At 41.0% G+C, this 20386-nt stretch overlaps 1 protein-coding gene across 3 annotated transcripts in view; it reads left to right on the forward strand.

Annotated features, from left to right (window-relative positions):
- The window catches only part of LEF1 (lymphoid enhancer binding factor 1), a 216433-nt gene that overhangs the window by 151010 nt on the left and 45037 nt on the right, over positions 1-20386 (forward strand). Inside the window, exons 9-11 of one of the 3 annotated variants that reach the window (XM_077278999.1) lie at positions 7140-7188; positions 13518-13586; positions 14868-14911. In XM_077278999.1, coding sequence (XP_077135114.1) covers positions 7140-7188; positions 13518-13586; positions 14868-14905 — 156 coding nt within the window. In that variant the 3' untranslated portion in view covers positions 14906-14911. The remainder of the gene's footprint in view (positions 1-7139; positions 7189-13517; positions 13587-14867; positions 14912-20386) is intronic. The other 2 variants (XM_077279004.1, XM_077279003.1) reach the window with 2 other exon arrangements.

Consider the following 20386-nt stretch of genomic DNA (forward strand, 5'->3'; position numbering starts at 1 on the left):
ATTACAGAGTCTGACTATGGGGGTGCTGCCTTATTACAGGGTCTGCCACCTTATTACAGGGTCTGCCTATGGGGGTGCTGCCTTATACTACAGAGTCTGCCTATGGGGGTACTGCATTATTACAGTGTCTGCCTATGGGGAGTGCATTATACTATATTGTGGACTGGTGCATTATTCTACTGTATATGGAGGCTATCTAGGGGGCCATCATACAGTATGGAGATTACAGTGGTGGGTCACTATACATTGTTGGAGCCATCAAACAGTTTGGGGCTACTAAGGAATCAGTATACAGTGTGGGTGCATTATACTGTGCATAAGAGAGCATCATGCTGTGTATAGGGGAGCTGTGCAGGGGGAGACTCGGGACTTTATTAAATGTAAAGTGGGCACTTATTGTTATAGGGGAACTCAGGTTACTGTGCTATCAAAGGGGCACACAGGGCATTATTACTTTCTAGGGGCAAAATATGGGCATTGTTTTGTAGGGCACTTGCACCTGGCATTACTATATTATAGAGGGTTGCTTTAGAATTTAGAGGGCACAGTGAACCACACAGCAGGGGCAGTAATAGGGACACATGCGGCAGCAGCGGCTCAGTATTGGGGTATCAGGGGCAGCAATAGGGACACATAGGGCAGCAGCGGCTCAGTATTGGGGTATCAGCAGGATGAGGAGTTTGTGCAGGTTGGGAATAGATGGTGATGGGGCTGGAATATGAGAAGTGAAATGTGTCTTTGTTGTATTCTCTGCAGGTGAGTCGTTGCTGGAAGAAGTTGTCATGTCGGTCTGGGCCAGATGGAAAAGACGGGAAAAATGAATGATTCCATCAGAAAGGACGTCAGCGGTAAGTCATTATCTGTAACTGTACTGTGATCTGTTATATGTTCTATAGGGCTGGTATCTACCACTGACCATATGGCGGTAATATCCATATTGGTCTTTATATAGAGATTATCTTCAGTAACAGCGCGGTCATCTGCTGAGGTTCTCCTCCACTATTAGGGTGGTCACCGAGTTGCAATCAAGGTTATCTGGTTAGGGGACCATTCAGAAGCTTCGCCCCCCCCCTGAACCAAAACCCTAGCTACGCCTCTGGTACATGCCATAGGCTAGTTTCACATTTGCGTTTAAAAACGCAGCGTTTTTAACGCAAACGCAGGTGGTGAAAAAACGCATGTAAACGCGTGCAAACACTGCATTTTTTAGACGCATGCGTTTTTGCATGCTGTAAAAAAAAACGCGGCGTTTTCCTGCGTTTACATGCATTTTTTCCTGCGTTTGCGTGCGTTTTTGAAACGCATGCTGAGAAGTGTGTGACAGCTGCCTATCATCAAAATCAACAAGAAAACCCACTATAAATAGAAATAGCTAGGGTTAGGGTTAGGATCCCTAGGGTTAGGGGTAGGGTTAGGGGTAGGGTTTGGATCCCTAGGGGTAGGGTTAGGGGTAGGGTTAGGATCCCTAGGGTTAGGGGTAGGGTTAGGATCCCTAGGGTTAGGGGTAGGGTTAGGGTTAGGATCCCTAGGGTTAGGGGTAGGGTTAGGATCCCTAGGATTAGGGTTAGGGGTAGGGTTAGGGTTAGGATCCCTAGGGTTAGGGGTAGGGTTAGGGTTAGGATCCCTTCATCACCTTGATGGTGGGGGGTGGCTTATCAGGGTTAGGGGTAGGGTTAGGGTTTGGATCCCTTTATCACCTTGATGGTGCGGGGGGGCTTATCAGGGTTAGGGGTAGGGTTAGGGTTAGGGTTTGGATCCCTTTATCACCTTGATGGTGGGGGGTGGCTTATCAGTGTGTATTCTTGTTTTTTTCTATAAAAACGCATGCGTTTTAAACGCAAACGCATGTGCTTAAAAACGCATGGGTTACATAGACAGCAGTAAGTTTTTTTGCCGCAAAAAAAGCCTCTAGAAATTACTACATGTTGCATTTCCGCAAAAAAACGCAAGCATAGAAACGATGCATGCGTCGTCAAACGCGGCAAAACGCATGCAAAAAAAACCGCATGCGTTTTTAATGTTAAATATAGAAAAAAAAACGCATGCGTTTTTTTTTGCGGTAAAACGCAGCAGCAAAAAACGCAAATGTGAAACCAGCCATAGAGGGTATATTCTTATTCTGTACTATCTGGGTGCAAGAGAAGCAGAGTACTGCTCCTGAAGGCTGTATTACATAGGCTACCATTTATCTGGAAAGAAGCAATGCAATTCTGCATTTTGCCTATACTGGACAGGCAATGTGACTCCCTCAGCAAAGTCAACAGTTTGCCAAAAGTCAATAGCTGGATCTGTGCGGATTGGCTGAGCCCCCTGATGAGCCAAACATTTGAAGAGGTTGTTCCCTTTCAGAAAATACTGATCCCTAGGTGCAGTTTGTTATAGAAAGGAAAGCTCAGCAGCTCGGAGCGGGACATTTCCTCTACATGGGCAGAGCCGCTGAGCTCATTGGCTGTTACAGTGATGATAGGGCTGCAGAGGGGGCCCTGCAACCAGGAGCAGCGGCAGAGACTCAGAGTAAAAAGTGATATATATCCATATGCACCCAGGGGCAAGGATTTTTTGAAAAGGGACAGCCCCTTTATTGTTACATTGTAAATATATTTAAATATTAACTTCAGTAAAGAAAGTCTCATAATAACCTCTGGAGTTACGCTAAATCTCTGGAAATACACTCTGCACATGCTGTCAGTCACCACTGTTGTTCACCGACTGAGGTCACCAATGATTGACATGTGTAACTTTCTTTTCTGTGATTACTGTGTGACATTAGTTGCTGAATTCATTCTGATCTAACTGCTTGTTCTTGAGTTCTTAAAGGCATTCTCCGAAAGTAGGAAATGTAATAATAAATTCCTAATTACCATTAATTAGTACATCAACCTCATTTTATCTAGGGAAGTAATCACTATAGAATTAGAATGACTTCTGCCTTATTGCACTGACAGAAGCCTGCCCTAGAATGTTAATGGGACAGGTGGACAGGAGCCTGTGAGCAAGTACAGAAGGAAGCTCCTCCCCACTCCCTTCATGTGTAGGAAGATGTGCTCTCCTCTGAGGGTGATATTCTGATCTAATACTGGAGACCAGAGCTGCCAGCAAGAATTTCAGGGCCCTATACTGACAACATTTTAGAGGCCCCCTTGAGACTCCACCCATGCTCAACCCCAGCTCCACCTCCACCTCTTGAACCTTCCACAGTCCCACTGCCCACTCTTGGAAAAAGTCCTCTTCTCCACCACGTCCTCACCAATCACACAGTAACAGTTTCCATCTAACACAATGTCAAATACATAGCCAACAGCTTTTGTTTTGGCCAAAAGATTTTTTTTAAGCCGCTACCACGACAAGGTAGACTTTTTTGGCTGGGCCCTGCTCTACCCTAACATATTAAACAAAAAAATATCCAATACTCTTTTTAGGTATAATTTTATTTATTTTTATTTTTTTTAAAGAAATGTGTCACATACAGTTTTTAAAATGACCAATAATACAACAAGAGATAAATACAGTCACTCCATGGCAGGACCAGATATTACCATCACATAGTGACCAAATAATACCATATACAAGGAATAAATACTGCCACACTGTGACCAGATCACATATCACCACTACATGGTGACTGGATGCTACAATTCTGATCATTAATTTAAAAAAACAAACAAAAAAAAAAAACACAACACAATAGTAATATTATCATAAGTGCCTTTTTACACAGGAGCTCTGTACATAGTATAAAGTGTATAGTGTCAGTGTACAGGTAATAGTGACTCACCAGTGATATTATACACAAGAGCTCAGTATATACTACATATGTAAGTGTACAGATAATACTGACTCACTAGTGATGCCTCTAGTTGAAGATATTCATCTTCACTTTTCTTCTTCATCCAGAGCAGGATCGCTATCAATTCTTCCAGCCAGGACCCGTCTCTGCAGAAAATAAGACCGTTATCCAGAGCACATTCCCCAACTTCTACACTACGCTAGATGAAGAAAAAAAGCAACAATGTTGTCCTGTACAGTAACGAGACCCCCCACTGAAAAAAGTATCCTCAAAAATCATATACATCACAACAGTAATAATATCCATTAATTAGCCCCTACAGTAATAATGTCCTGCATTTTGGAACCTTGCTGTAATAATGTCCCACATCCTGGCCCCCATGGCTCATTCATGGACCTCATGTGTCTCTATCCTGCCCCCCCATATATGTCCTCTCACCCTGGCCCCATATGTGTCCCTCTTGCCCTCATATATGTCCTCCCATCCTGCCCCCATATGTCCTCCCATCCTGCCACCATATTTCCTTCCATCCTGCCCCCATATGTCCTCCCATCCTGGCCCCATATGTCTCAATCCTGCCTCCCCATATGTTTACATCCTGCCCTCATATATGTCCTCTCATCCTGCCTCCCCAGTTAGTAGCAAACGGATGAATCTTGCCGAGGGGGCGCAGAATGGGGCCCTCCTCCTCACCATGCCCCTTACGTGAGTATGTGCAGTAATGCCCTTATGGTGGCCCTGCTGGAAACACCAGGAGTGCTGAGGCAAGAAGCGTGCTCACAGTGCTGGCCACTTGGTCTTTCTGTTTGCTGAGCAGCTGCTGTGACCTGGAGATGGCTTGACTGTATGTGGTGTGGGTTATCTCCAGGTCACAGTAACCACTCAACATTCAGAAAGATACTATGGACAGCAGTGTGAGCAGCCTCTTCTTATCTCAGCACCCCTGGTGTGAAGGATGGCATCAGAGAGATCACACAGAATCACACAGCTGCCACCACATGGGATGAACCCGCACCTCGCCACCCCACCTGACGACACTATTACATTGTGACGTTCCCCATCCCCTGGGGACACGTAAGGTCAGCTTGGTACAGTTTTATGTAGACACCACATGTCCCCGGGCCCAGAGAGGCATGGGGACTGAGATGATGTGGCCCATGCAGTCACTGATGTGGCACTACACGCTCTCACAATTCTGATAGGCTGAGAGGCCCCCTTCACTAGTATCAGTGAAACGGAGTGCTGCCAGCCCGGTAGGACTGCCACCAGTTCCTCATTACATATAAGCCCGGTCCGTGAATGGGATTATATCAGACCAAAAACTAGTCCCGGTAGCATGGAAAGTTAAGCCGAGAAACGGACTTGTAGACTCGTGGATCGAGATAAGCAGTCCAAGGTTAAATTATATATTTAATTGTTTTAAAAGCACACTAGACAATACACTATATACACAATGGTTATACATATGCAATGACCATATATGCAAATACAGTGGTAGGACAAAAGATATAAGCAGATGGATCATGTCAATTACTGGGTTGATGTTCGACCATGTGTGCATTGGGCTGCAGAGGGCATGGACTGTCAGCTGGTTCCTAGGTCCTTCATGGCACGTTACTCGACGTGACCCCACTTTCGAAGTGAACTGCATGAATGACAGAGAGACGACATGGCATTACACTAGCCTTTATCCCCTTTGGGTCACTCCCCTCCTGCCTTCTGGGCTGAACCTAAATCCTCTCCTCTTGCCTCTAGCAACTAAAATATCCAAAATGTAAGATGGATCATAACTCCTTAATGGATAGTCCTAGGGAGGTGGTTATTGTACCATCCCATCCGGCCGGACCCCTGATACGCGTTGAGACTTAACACATCTTTGCTATCTGGTTCATACTAGCCATTCTACGCATCTCCCCACCCTGTGGTGCTAGAACGGATTGAGATCCTGGAAGACTTTCGGACCATTCTAGAGATCTCGAAAATATAACTGGTGTGTGGCCAGGATGTACAATAAGTCCATATTTTCCTTATGTACGTTAATCGTAGCTGTCGGAACAATGAAGTTAGACTGCATGGTATCCACAGGGCAAGCAAGCCTTTTGTTCTGAAGTTAGCTGGCTCAAGGTGTAAGATCTGTCACTCACAGCCTTTTGAGGTTTGACCCCCCCTGCTGAAATAGGTGTTCTTATACAGCTGCACGTTGAAGGGAGTTTTATAATCCCATGCCAGATCAGATACAAATGATTGACATGAAATTATATCTACCATATTCTTCAAACCTGGTTTCTCCACTATTAAATCAGAAAAGATGGACAGCAGTGATGGCAGCCTCCTCTTACTTCAGCACCCCTGGTATCTCCAGTATTGGATCAGAAAGGCAGGGTGAACAGCAGTGTGAGTAACCTCTTCTTATTTTAAAACCCCTGTTATCTAATGTATTAGATCAGAGTGCTAGAAAGGTAAGGAAGAACTACAGTATGAGCAGCCTCCTCTTACCTCAGCACCCCTGGTATCTCTAGTATTAGATTAGAAAGGCAGGGTGGACATCCGTGTGAGACACTGGGGCTGAGCTAGTATCCAGGCGATTCATTAACCCCTTTAATACCAAAGGTGCATCATGCAAATGCTTGCCTTCTGTTAAACGCTTGTCGGTAAAGGAAGTTTTCTTGGTAAACACATCTTAATTTATGAGCAATGATTTCCAAATGGCCCAAGAGTTACAGCCTGCAAACTTTGAATTGCAGTCTACGTGGCTGTAAAGCCTTTGTTCAGACAAGTAGTTTTATCTTCTCTCAAGGGAGCTACTTTGGCTGACAAAAGTAACATCATTGGCAGATTCGTCCCTTGTTGGCTGCCTTCCACCCCATCCCTGTGATCACTCTTAGTACAACTGCAGCTTTTCAGTGGAACTGGGATTATTACAGGCTATTATGAGCCAACAAAATGCAAACGTCTGTGTGGCAGAGCTGTATGAGTGGACATTTCTAGTGGGCATGAGGTCCAGCTGTCATTCCTGACCACAGAGCAGCTACAGCCTGCATCCTCTTATGTACTATTCTCTCAGGGTAGGGAGATGATTATTATTGTGTATTACAGATCATTTCAACATAATATGTAATAAAATATGTAGTGTTAGAAGTGCACAATGGGTGTATTCCAGTGGTGTCATTTCATATGATCATTCTTACAAAAGTAGAGCACTTTGGGTTTTGAATGTTTATAAACAAAGTAATATAATTGTAATATTTTACAACTATATATTAAAGCAAAATCAATTCTTTACTATTGCTACATGCATCTTTTGTACAACTGATTATGAATTATTGAAAGTAACCTGATTTTGTTACTACAGGGTAAGAAGAAGAAAAGGAAGAGAGAAAAACTTCAAGAATCCACATCAGGTTAGTTCTGTTGTCTTCATTTTTACATTTGTATCTTTTAAAGTAAGAGCCCAAAATATTAGACAGTTAAGGACTCCTGAATTATGAGGTCAATGCCCTGTGAAATGGTGACCTGCAAACCAAAACTGCACAACAGTGTACAGTGAAAAGTTGAATTCATTGTAGTACTTTATTGTAGAAGTTAATTTCATGCTCCATTTTTTAAAAATGTAGTTGTCCATTTGTATGTAAATGAGAGGGTCACCGAACGATGGGTATTGTATTTTGTAACGTTTTTGCTTAGACAAGTTGATCTTTTTATGGATACTGATTGAAGTCATGGTGTTATCATTTTGAGACCCTTTAAAAACAGTGGTTATTGTTCTTGCAATAGGTAAAATGCAATGTACCGGTATATAATATATGTACTGTGCAAAAGGTTTAGGCAGATTTGGAAAAAATGCTCCAAAGTAAAAATGTTTTAAAAAAGTAAGTGTTCATAATTTGTTGCTTTTTGTTAAACTGATAAAAATAAAAGTGAATGAACAAAAGAGAAATCTAAATCAAACCAATAGTTGGTGTGACCAACCTGTGCCTTCAAAACAGCATCAATTCTTATAGGTACACTTGTATACAGTTTTTGAAGAAACTCTGCAGTCCTTCAGCAAACACAGTTTTTTGCTATAGTCAAAGATTTTTAATTAATCGGAGCACCTGCTGCTATTTTTCTGTACCAAAGTTGTTCCTCCTTTTTCATGAATAGTTGAGTTGCTTGGCCTTATTTCTGTGTTAAAGGTATGGCTTTTTAACTGCAATTCTTCCAAGAAGACCACTTTTGGCCAGGCTTCTCCAAACAGTAGATGAGCATAGTGGAGTCCAACTGGTTGCTGCCAGTGCTGAGCTGATGGCACTACTGGACAGCTTACCAATTTTGAAGTTAATTAATCTTGATTTGTTTCTCATATGCTGCTCTTGGTTTCCTTGGCTGACCACTATGTGTACGGTCCTCAATATTGTCCATTTCTTGGTGCTTTAGAAGAGTTTGAACAACACCAGCACATCCTGAAACTCCAGACAGCTTTTGATTCTTTGCTGAGAGAGAATCTTTGCAAGAGCTTAGTCTTTTTTTGCTTAGTCTTGTCATTGTGTATGACCTGTGATATGAAACCTCACATTTGTAGCAGAGTTTGGACTTCCTCACCCAGTTTTAAACCTCCTACACACCAAACTTTCTGTTTAAGTTAATGACTGACAATAATAATCATATTTTAATATGTTGGCTTGAAACAGAGTTTGATATAATTGCTCATACGCCTGACCATAGCCTTACAAAAGACCTGAATTTGTCTTCAAAACGGTAACAAATCTTCTAGTTACACTTGCACAAAGGATGGTCATACCAAATATTGATTTGATTTTTATTTAGACTTCATTAATATGGAACTTTGTTGATTGATAAAAATAAACTATTAACACTTCAATTAAAAAAAAATACATTCTTACCTTGCAGCATTTTTCCACACCTACTTAAAACTTTTGCATGCTATTGTACATAATAAAATAGTCAAAATAAAGTGATCTTTAATCACTTTGTGTGACATCATTACCAGGTAAACGACCTTAAAATATTCCATATTAACATTATATAATAGATTTGATTTTTATATAATCTATATTTTGTAATAGAATCTATCTAACTGGGGTATTGGGCCACCAAATAATTAGCCTAAGTAGTTATAGTGTCAATGTGTACTTTATGTTGAGTGCCTTCCAGTCCAAGCTTGATCTTAGGGTACCGTCACATTTAGCGACGCTGCAGCGATCTAGACAACGATGCCGATCGCTGCAGCGTCGCTGCAGCGTCGCTGTGTGGTCGCTGGAGAGCTGTCACACAGACCGCTCTCCAGCGACCAACGATGCCGAAGTCCCCGGGTAACCAGGGTAAACATCGGGTTACTAAGCGCAGGGCCGGGCTTAGTAACCCGATGTTTACCCTGGTTACCAGTGTAAATGTAAAAAAAAACAAAACACTACATACTTACATTCCGGTGTCTGTCACTCCCCCGGCGTTCTGCTTCCCTGCACTGTGTAAGCGCCGGCCCTAAAGCAGAGCGGTGATGTCACCGCTGTGCTCTGCTTTACGGCCAGCCGGCGCTGACACAGTGCAGGGAAGCAGAACGCCGGGGGAGCGACAGACACCGGAATGTAAGTATGTAGTGTTTTTTTTTTTTTACATTTACACTGGTAACCAGGGTAAATATCGGGTTACTAAGCGCGGCCCTGCGCTTAGTAACCCGATGTTTACCCTGGTTACCAGTGAAGACATCGCTGAATCAGCGTCACACACGCCGACTCAGCGATGTCTGCGGGAGATCCAGCGACGAAATAAGGTGCTGGCCTTCTAGCTCCGACCAACGATGTCACAGCAGGATCCTGATCGCTGCTGCGTGTCAAACACAACGATATCGCTATCCAGGACGCTGCAACGTCACGGATCGCTAGCGATATCGTTGTTAAGTTGTTCAGTGTGAAGGTACCTTTAGAGTTTTCAAAATAAGCTTAGACTTAAGGTCCAAACGTCTGTAATCATCAAGTAATGCATGTGTTAGTCTAGCCCAGTGCTTCCCAGACTCCAGTCCTCACAACCCCCTAACAGATCATGTTTTAAAGATTTCTTTGCATAAGTGATGGAATTATTAATGAGGCATCAGAAATTGCCACAGGTTTTAGGTTCTCACCTGTGCAATATTACAGAAATCCTGAAAACATTGTGTTTGGGGGCCATGAGGACTGCAGTTTGGGCAACACTGGTTTAGCCAATTACCATCGGACACTGAACATGATGACCCATCAAAGAAATTCTTTCTTTATATTAATTTGAAAGCCATATCACAAATTTCCATAATTGAAAAAATGTCTACAATTATAATTTCATATATTCACCACAACGTGCTAGATTGTATGGTTATTATCAGAAGCTTGCAGTCTATTCGCAGCACATGAGACATTTTGCAAAGTGGATTCAGCAATGCCCTCAAAATGTCCAGATAAGTCTCTACTTGCTGAATCTATCTAGTATGGTGTCTCATGCTATTATGATGGAAGTCCATTATTTGCTGTATGTATGTGTGTGCATATATATGTATGTGGATTTGGGGGTGTGTATATGTATGTATGTATATATACACATATATATACATGTGTGTGTATGTGTGTATATATATATATATATATATATATATATATGTATGTATGTATGTATGTATGTATGTATGTATGTATGTATGTATGTATGTATGTATGTATGTATGTACGTACATGCATGCATATATACATACATGCATACATACATACATACATACATACATACAGCTCTGGCAAAAATTAAGAGACCACTGCAAAATTTTCAGATAGTCTGATTTTCTTCTTTATAGGTATATTTTTGAGTAAAATGTAAATTGTTCCTTTATTCTAAAACCTACTGGCAAAATGTCTCCGAAGTTCCAAGCAATACATTTTAGTATTTATTTTCTGAAAATGAGAAATGGTCAAACTATCAAAAAAATGCATTGCTTGCAGACCTCAAATAATGGGAAAAAAACCAAACAAGTTCATATTCATTTAGAATCAACAATACTAATGTTTTAACCGAGGAAGAGTTCAGAAATCAGTATTTTGTGGAATAACCATGATTTTTAATCACAGATCTCATGCGTCTTGGCATGCTTTCCACCAATCTTTCACACTGCTTTTGGGTGACCTTATGCCACTCCTGGTACAAAAATGTAAGTAGTTCTTTGTTTGATGGCTTGTGACTATCCATCTTCCTCTTTATTACATTCCAGAGGTTTTCAGTGGGGTTCAGGTCTGGAGATTGGGCCGGCCATGATAGGGATTTGATGTGGTGGTCCTTCATCTACACCTTGATTGACCTAGCTGTGTGGCATGGCGCATTGTCTTGCTGGAAAAAACAGTCCTCAGAGTTGGGGAACATTGCCCGACCAGAAGGAATCAACTGTTTTTCCAGGATAGCCTTGTATGCGGCTTGATTCATATGTCCGTTGCAAAGATTAACCTGCTCAATTGCAGCCTTGCTGAAGCATCCCCAGATCATCACCTGGTCGTCTAATGGTTAGACGGAGACCTGGAGAGTCGTACAAGACACAGTGTCTTGCACCCACTGTGAAATTTGGTGGAGGATGGGTGATGATCTGGGGATGCTTCAGCAAGGCTGGAATTGGGTTGGTTGTTCTTTGCGAAGGACATATGAATCAAGCCACATACAAGGTTATCCTGGAAAAACAGGCAGGCTTAGGCAATGTTCCCCAACTCTGAGGACTGGATTTTCCAGCAGGACAATGCGCCATGCCACACAGCTAGGTCAATCACGGTGTGGATGAAGGACCACCACATCAAATCCCTGTCATGGCCGGCCCAATCTCCAGACCTGAACCCCACTGAAAACCTCTGGAATGTAATAAAGAGGAAGATGGATAGTCACAAGCTATCAAACAAAGAACTACTTACATTTTTGTACCAGGAGTGGCATAAGGTCACCCAAAAGCAGTGTGGAAGATTGGTGGAAAGCATGCCAAGACGCATGAGATCTGTGATTAAAAATCATGGTTATTCCACTAAATATTGATTTCTGAACTTCCTGAGTTAAAACATTAGAATTGTTGTTTCTAAATAATTATGAACTTGTATTTTTATTTTTTTTTTAATTATTTGATGTCTGCAAGCAATGCATTTTTTTTGTTATTTTGACCATTTCTCATTTTCAGAAAATAAATACAAAATTTATTGCTTGGAACTTCGATGACATGTTATCAGAAGTTCATAGAATAAAAGAACAATTTACATTTTACTCGAAAATATACCTATAAAGAGAAAAATCAGACAAACTGAAAATTTTGCAGTGGTCTCTTCATTTTTGCCAGAGCTGTATATATATCTCCCTGATGTAACTCCATTGCTGGTTCATCATTGTTCATGTGTGATGGATATAGCTGAACTGACTTGAGAGATCCATCTTTTTTTATTTTTTTATTCATGGCCTATCTCAAGGATGGGCCATCGATATCTGATCTGCACTTCTGCCAACCAGCTGTTGCCAGCGGCGGCCAGAAGTTCTTGGATGCTGCCGAAACACAGCAGCTTCTTCAAAACTATAGTGGCTGCAACCAGGTACTATAGATTGACCTGTCATAAGACAGATCTTTGAATCCCTTGCCCCCCAAACAACTGTCCGTTGAAGCTACCTGAAAATCTCCCAAACTTTGCCTTGAATATTTAGAGTGAATCAAATATATTGTGAAATATTGGCTCGAAAACTAATATTTTCAGGTTCTAATATCAGAAATTTTCTCAATCACCCACACATTTTATAATCTCAAACATATTTTTGGAGAATATGACTGCAGTAAATGGAACTTAGATTTTTTTTTTCTTAACATTTCACCATTTATTATATACACTTAGATTAGACACTTTCTGACAGTTACTCACAACCCATGGAAAATGAAAGACACATTTCAAATGAGGATTACAATTAACCATGGAAACATTTTGGCCACCACCACACCACAGAAAGTACAAAGATACTGACATTTAAAAGTGTGTGCTGTTCTTGACCTCAAATGACTTTACTCTCGGATTTGTCCTGACCATTTGGCTTACATGTCTTCTATACTGGCTGTTTCTCCCAACAGCTGTCAAAAGATCCCAAACATTATGTAATCTTATCGGTTGGGTTTAAAGTCACATTTGTTCTGGGGAATGAAAAGCATTACTCCAATAAAAAAAAACATAGATCACAATTGTAACTATTGTCTTTTACAAAATGTATAGGCTGCTTACTGTGAAAATGGGCTATCTCTGGGATGGCTGCCTGATATCAGCAGTGCAAGCTTCTCATATTTTGTTTCTTACCCCAGAATTTTGTATTAGTCCGCCCCTATATTCTGCATGTATCAATATTTTTGTGTGCTTTCAGATGATCTATGAATCTCATTTGCTTCATCCCACTACCCTCTGCCACTCTTTCTGCAGAGTTAAGTGGTAATGTTTGAACTTTGCTAAAGAGCTGAAAGCCAATGGTGATTTCCAGCCATGACAAAATTATTCTATTTCTTTAGGGGCTTGGCTAGAAATTAATTTCTTTCATTCTGCAAGCGCTCTCTCGCAAGTAACACATATGAGAAGTAGTTACTAGAGATGAGTGAATCAATTTGATGCTAATCAAACTTGTATTGAATTTCTAAGAATTCGCTAAGCCCGGCAGTTTTGATCAATTGCGATTCCCTTTGCGAGAATTTCCCAAAATGCCCCTTTTCATTTTTACATTGCAGAGATTGCAGCATCCACAGAAGGCTCACATGATCTCGGGCACGGATGGACAGGCTTCTCCATAAATTCTTGTAACTATCACATCACATGATATAGCACTGCCTATTGAGAGGGACTATAATAGCCTGTATGAAACCAGAGACAGGGAATGCAGCAGCCATTTTATGATGTATCACGTTAGTTATTAGATTTCATACTTTAACAGTGAAAGAGAACATGCTATAAACACCACTTTATGAACTGTACAGATAGTGAGTGTGTAATATCACAGTAATGAAGGAAAGTTACCATCTGTTTATCCATAGTCATACAGTAGATATTGAGGGCATTTTGACATTTTTTGTTTTTTTTTCGAAACTGGCAAATATGAATTTAAAAAAGTTTGGCTATGCTCTAACAGCTACTCTATAAGTCAATGTCTGACCCCTTTAGTGAGCGTTGCAACATCCTAGGTGGTACTTGCTCGATTGTTTCATTCATTATGCTAGGGAGCACAATTGCATACTTTTCTCCAATGGAGAATTTCTTGCACAGCTCTGTATTCAGCTGGTCTCTTTTAGGCGAACCAATACTTCCCCTATGTTACCACTATGACTATTACATTAGGTAAAGGATATATAGCAGTGGCCACCATTTTACACAGAGCGTGTCAATCAGCCCCTTTCCCACATATTCACTTTCTGACTATTTCTATGCAATAGAAGACTAAACACTGAACATATCAAAAAATATTTAAAAAAAAAAAAGCCACATCTGATTTTGTGAATTTTCAATGATTTCTCATATACAGACATGGCTAAATGCAGTTTTTGAGATCATACACCCATATTCTTTAGTACACAAGATAATAATTGCCTAATGAACTGCATTCATACAATTCCTGGCTGTAGTGTTTATAGGTGCCAAATACGCTTTATGAAGAGCATAAAAACATTCTCTGTCTCTACGGACCTGTCAGAGCCATAAAAATAGGCTGATAAAGATTATTCAAAGGTCACTGAAGGATTGCCGTCTGGGTTTTATTGACTTCACACCTAGCTACTGACCAACAAGGATGACCTTTCTGCCGTAATCGAGGAATAGGTGGCCGCTCATACAGTATTAATGTATGCAGAGGCAAGAAGTGAATGTGCTTGTGTATTCTATATTTATATGTGTGATGTGTGTACCTATATTTATATTATATTAGAAATAGCATACATATAATTGTGTATTAATACAATGACACTTGTTAGTAAAACACTGAAGGCTGGTATAACAACCATTATTCTAGAAAAATAAATCTAGACGTTTATCTTTTTTGCAATCTTTCAAATCAACAACTTTTGTTAAAAGACAAAAATTTTCTGCAGGTGCAGGCCCACCACGAATGACAGCCGCCTACATCTGAAGCATGGTAAGAACATCTCTTTGGCTCTCGTATTGTTATTAGATGGGATGAGCCTTGCATTGGACTGCCCATCTTCCCTAAGATGATGCTTCATCTGCTAAAGAGACGGGCTATTTTGTTAAGATGGAAAAGTTTTCTGAAATCCGTTATACGAGGTGATTGAGCTAAAGGATCACCGCTTTGAAAATGATGGATTCTCACAATGGTTTTTATACCGGCTTTGTCACAGTTGTAGGGCTCTACTTTTGTAGAGTACAGAAGAAGGCACATCATAAAGCCATCAGTTTCACACCCAGGTCAATTTCTCTATGAATTCTGTGAACCTAGAGAATATTGTGAAATCCATATATATGGAAAGATATTTAGCAGACTGTTCTTAAAAGGAATTCTACTTACCAATAACAATAAATAATAATAACAATAAATAATAATAATAATTACTTTTGTACAAGAAAGCAAGTTTGAGGTCTTAGATATTCATGTTTCTTTTACATTTTCTTATGCTGTATAGTTTTTACTTTAATTATTCCCTGTACCTAAAGCAATGTTCCCATAATAACATGTAAGAGTGCAGGAAATTTCCAAATCCATGTGGTCTGACCTGGAGATCTGCTCATGAATCACAAGCTGTTTTGTAGCAGCCTGTAATCTGCTTCTAGATTTTCATGCGTAGATCAACAAAGCAAAACAGACCCTCATATACAGTAAGTAAAAATCATCTGAACCCTCCAATTTCAGCGGGATCAGTCTGCCAGCTAATGTGTATGATGTCCACAAATAGATTGGGTCGGGAGAGCCCAATCATCTGACTCTTTTGTCCATTATCCGAAGTCATGTGACAAGGCTCGTTAAAGGGTTGACATTGACTTGTAGGATTGCTACCTTCCAATAGGTGGCACTAAAGTTCTAGTTCTCTTCCTCTCTGAAGAGACAATTAGCGTATTTCCCAGCAGGGCATTGTGGCTTTAAGTCTCCTCATCTCGGCATGCTTAGCATGTCAATCTCTGCAAGGAGAAACGATACTTTTTGGATATTGTTCTCCAAGGAATAAATTGCATCCAAAGTAGTCTGCCAGCAGCTCATTCTTCGAGAAGATAGGAACCCTTAGCCAAATCCAACATTGTGTATGTCGGCTGAACAATTTTTCAACGTATAGTTATTTACTTTGCATGGCCGGATTTTGACAAGCTGTTGCCTAATTTTAATGGTCTATTCGCAGATATGATCAGAGAGAATTGGGTACAGCACCTCTAGAAAAGAATAGTGAAAATAACACTGGCTCTAATGTAAATCATTCACTAGTTAGTAAATTAAACCTTCAATATATATGCGATTAGGTCAGGGGGTCAACGCGCTATTGTAGATTTTAGGAGCCCAGACCAGAAGAATTTCCGGACACTTTATAAACAAAAAAACCCGATAAAAGCTAATACTAATATTTCACTGCGAAGTAGAGTATTGCAAAAATATACCAGGAAACTAAAGAAGTATAACCATACTTCTATTCTTTATACAGATGATATGTAAATGTCATCAGTCAGACTAAAGTACAGTATATAGCCAGTCATTAGTCTGTGATTAATAGAGTCTAAGTAAAGCCGTCAGACAGCGACAGTCTCCACTAATCACAAAGAAAAGACTCTCCATATTGGCTACCATATGATGTTGACATTGCCGAGCAGCATTCCAGACCACTGGCTCCTGAAATCTTTAAGGTACAGCCAAAATCCTGTTGCTGCATGTTCCTTTGAGCCAGGACATATTTGTAAATGTATGTCCGTAATTTGCAAATTTGTTTTCCAGTTGTTTAAGCACTCTCTCTCTTTCCTTACCAAGTCTATAAAGTGGAATCTTAGAATGGAAGGCATTTCCTTTCATCTGGCACCGTTCCATTGTTTACGGTCTGTGTGGTCTGACTCCTTGCAACATGCCACTCTCTAGAAGGACCTTCTCTTTTTTTTTTAATAAAGACATCTGTTCGGGTCCGGACAAAGACGTTCTGTTGAGAGTCCTCACTCACTGCAGGAAACTAGTTTTGCAGTGTGCTGGGGAGATTTCACACAGCACTAAAAGTTCTGTGGGCATTAAATAGTGAGAAATATTTCTTTGGCAGTTTTTTACTTTTCCCCCCAAATTTCCAAGAACTCAATGTGCTAATTTTTGTCTGCACACGGCTTACTATGTATTGTCTGCTTGCTGGACACATGGAAACCATGTGCCTGTTTACACGAACAGCATTAGACACATACATTGTATACTCACTTTATATTCCTGCATTATGTGCCTGGTAAGTGCCATTCCCTTGGGGTGTAACATTAAACCATTTTGGATATGGACATGTTTGCAAGTAAATTCAAGCACATTTATTTTACTATCGCACCAACATTTGGGACCACGTGTATTCACTTTGGCCTTTCTTAAAACCCATTGACTATTCTGACACACAGCCGAAGAGTGCAGTCAGACTGCCGTATATATCGGACCCAAAGCAAACCACAATGCTTAGACTGGCTGCAGCTTTCATAACCCGACCAAGACAGATGCATAGAAATATACAGTGGCTGTGAAAGTATTCACCCCAACTGACTTTTTAACGATTTTATTACATTACAACCTGTGTTTAAATATTTTTGTAATCCGATTTGTGTGTGACGCATCAGCACTAAATAGTCTAAGTTGGTGAAGTCAAGTGATAAAAAAAATAAATTAAATTTATGGGTTCAAAGAACTAAAAATTGGCAAATGCATATGTATTCACCCCTTTTGTGTTTAAGCCCCTAAAAATTTCTGGTGCAATCAATTCCCTTCATAAGTCACATGCTTAGTGAAAGGACGTCCCCCTGTGTGCAATCTAAGTGTCACATGGGCTGTCAGTATATACACACCTTTTCTGAATGGTAACAGAGCCTGCAAAACCAAAACGCAAGAGGCACCACTAGCCAAACCACACCATGAAGACCAAGGAGATCTCAACAACATTGTCCCCGACTTCTTTAAAAAATAAAATAAAAATAATGCCAATCTCTGTTGATCCCCTGGAGCACCATCAATTCCATTATCATCAAATGGAAAGAATCTGGCACCACAACAACCCTACCAAGGGAGGGCTGCCGGCCAAATCTATCAATCCGGGCAAGGAGGGCATTAGAGAGGCAGCACAGAAACCAAACGTAACCCTGAAGGAGCTGCAGAGTTCCCAAGCAGAGAATGTAGTTTCTGTCCATATGACCACAATAAGCCGTACACTCCATAGATGTGGGCTTTATGGAACAGTGGGCAGAAAAGAAGCCTTTAGCTGTACACAAAAATTGTAAAGCTCGTAGCTTTGTTTGCCAAAAGACATGTGGAAGACTTCCCAAATGTATGGAAGAAGATGCCGTAGTCAGAAGAGACTAAAAGTGAACTTTTTGGCAACCAAGGTAAACCCCATGTCTGGCGCCAAACCAACACCGCTAATTACTCCAAGAACCCCATCACCCACAGTGAAATATGGTGATGGCAGCATCATGCTGTGGGGATGTTCACCAGAGGAAACCATCTAACTTGAATGAGCTGGAGCAGTTTTGCCTTCAGGAATGGGCAAAAATCCAGTTGGCAAGTTGTGGAAGGCTCATAGATTCTTATCCAAAGCAGCTTGCATCTCTAATTGCCGCAAAAGGAGCCTCTACAAAGTACTGACTTTAGGGGGGGGGGTGAATAGTTTTGGACACTGAAGTTAACATTTATTTTATCCTATTTATTTGCTTCACAATAAAAAGAAAACCAAATGTTCACAATTGTAGACATGTTCTTTACATGAACTCATGCAAACCCTAATAAAAACAGTGACATTCCAGGTTGTGAGGTAGCAAAATGCAAAAAATGCCAAGTCGATGAATATTTTCTCAAGCCAAGGGTCATGAGAGCTGCCAGCTAGTCCATACATTGCAGTCTGATTTTATATGGCCATCCGACTGCACCCTAAAAGGTAATCTGGACCACATCATAAGAATAAATGGCTGCAGACTTTAATTCTCATCATTGCTGATCTTAGAAATAACTTCTATATGGGAATATGTATGGGAAAGTTGCTGTGTGCCAAAGCCAGTTTTGCAATGTCCCCATTTGTCTTTAATCACAGTAGAAAGTTTGCCATTCTTTAGTTGTGGCTAATGAAACCCACAAGGGAATGTCACACCACAATTATTTGCAGGCTTATTGACTTCAGCACTATCAAATATTACATTATATTCCACTGTTCTGTCCTTTTTATTTACTTATTTTAACTAGTGAGAAATCTTTGTTAGTGATGGGCGAACCCGTGGATTTTTGGGTCCGGTGGTTCAGCCTAACTTCTAAAAAAAAAAAAAAAAATACCCCAGACCCAATTCAGATGAATGAAGGGTACAAACATCCGTTGTTTGCCGTGCTGTCATCTGCATGACAGCGCGGCAAACACTAGTTCCATCTAATAGACACCTCTCCATTACAAATACTGTGAGCTTGATGTCAGCAGCGATAAGACAGCTGACATCAACCCCAAAACCATTACCTCACTTGACACTGCAACAGGGCAAGTGGGAAGAGCTGGGCAAAGCACCAGAATGGGCACATCTAATGGATGCGCCTTTACTTGGGCAGCTGCGGGCTGCTATATTTAGGCTGGGAGGGTGGGGAGGTCAATATGCATGGCCCCTTACCAGTCTGAGAATAGCAGCTGTTTGTTTTAGCTTGTCTGGTTGTCAAAAATCTGGGGGTTCCTATGCCTTTTTTATTTGTTTAAATAAATGGCATAGGACCCCTATATTCTTGATAACCAGCTATGATAAAGCTGACAACTGAGGGTTGCTGCCCGCAGCTGTCAGTTTTGCCTGCGCTGGTTATCAAAAATAGAAGATATGTCAAGCAAATTAGTTAGATTTTCATACAATACAGGTAACTGAATACTCAGGCTCATTGCTTAAAGTTACAGGCTCAAATACCACAGTTTTGATAGTATTAAAGTACCAAAGTTTGTATATTGACCTACACAATTTATCATCTATCTGCGGGTGTCCCACCGATTGCAGAATGGAGAACTTGTGTCCCTTGTTTGAATCAGCTACTCCACTCGGACAATCAAGTCTATAGCCCTGTTGGAGATAGTGAAAACAGCACTTCTGTCTACATATCTACACAGACATTGAGTGGCGCATCTGCTCAGCTGGTCCATTCAGACTTACAGTTAAGGTACCGTCACACTCAGCGACGCTGCGGCGATATAGACAACGAGCGGACCTAAACTAGATCGCTGGAGCGTCGCTGTTTAGGTCGCTGTAGAGACGTCAAACACAGCAACTCCAGAACGATGCAGGAGCGATCCAGTGACGTAACGGCGACTCACTTCTCGTTCTCGCTGGTTGTTAGCTCCATGTCAAACAGCCGGAGTGTACCGACTGGCTAGAAGGAGACGCTGCGACGCCCCCTATGCTCGTTGCTGGCGTCGTTGCTTTTGATGTCAAA

The sequence above is a fragment of the Ranitomeya variabilis genome, chromosome 1, assembly GCF_051348905.1.
Source record: "Ranitomeya variabilis isolate aRanVar5 chromosome 1, aRanVar5.hap1, whole genome shotgun sequence".
Taxonomy (NCBI): domain Eukaryota; kingdom Metazoa; phylum Chordata; class Amphibia; order Anura; family Dendrobatidae; genus Ranitomeya; species Ranitomeya variabilis.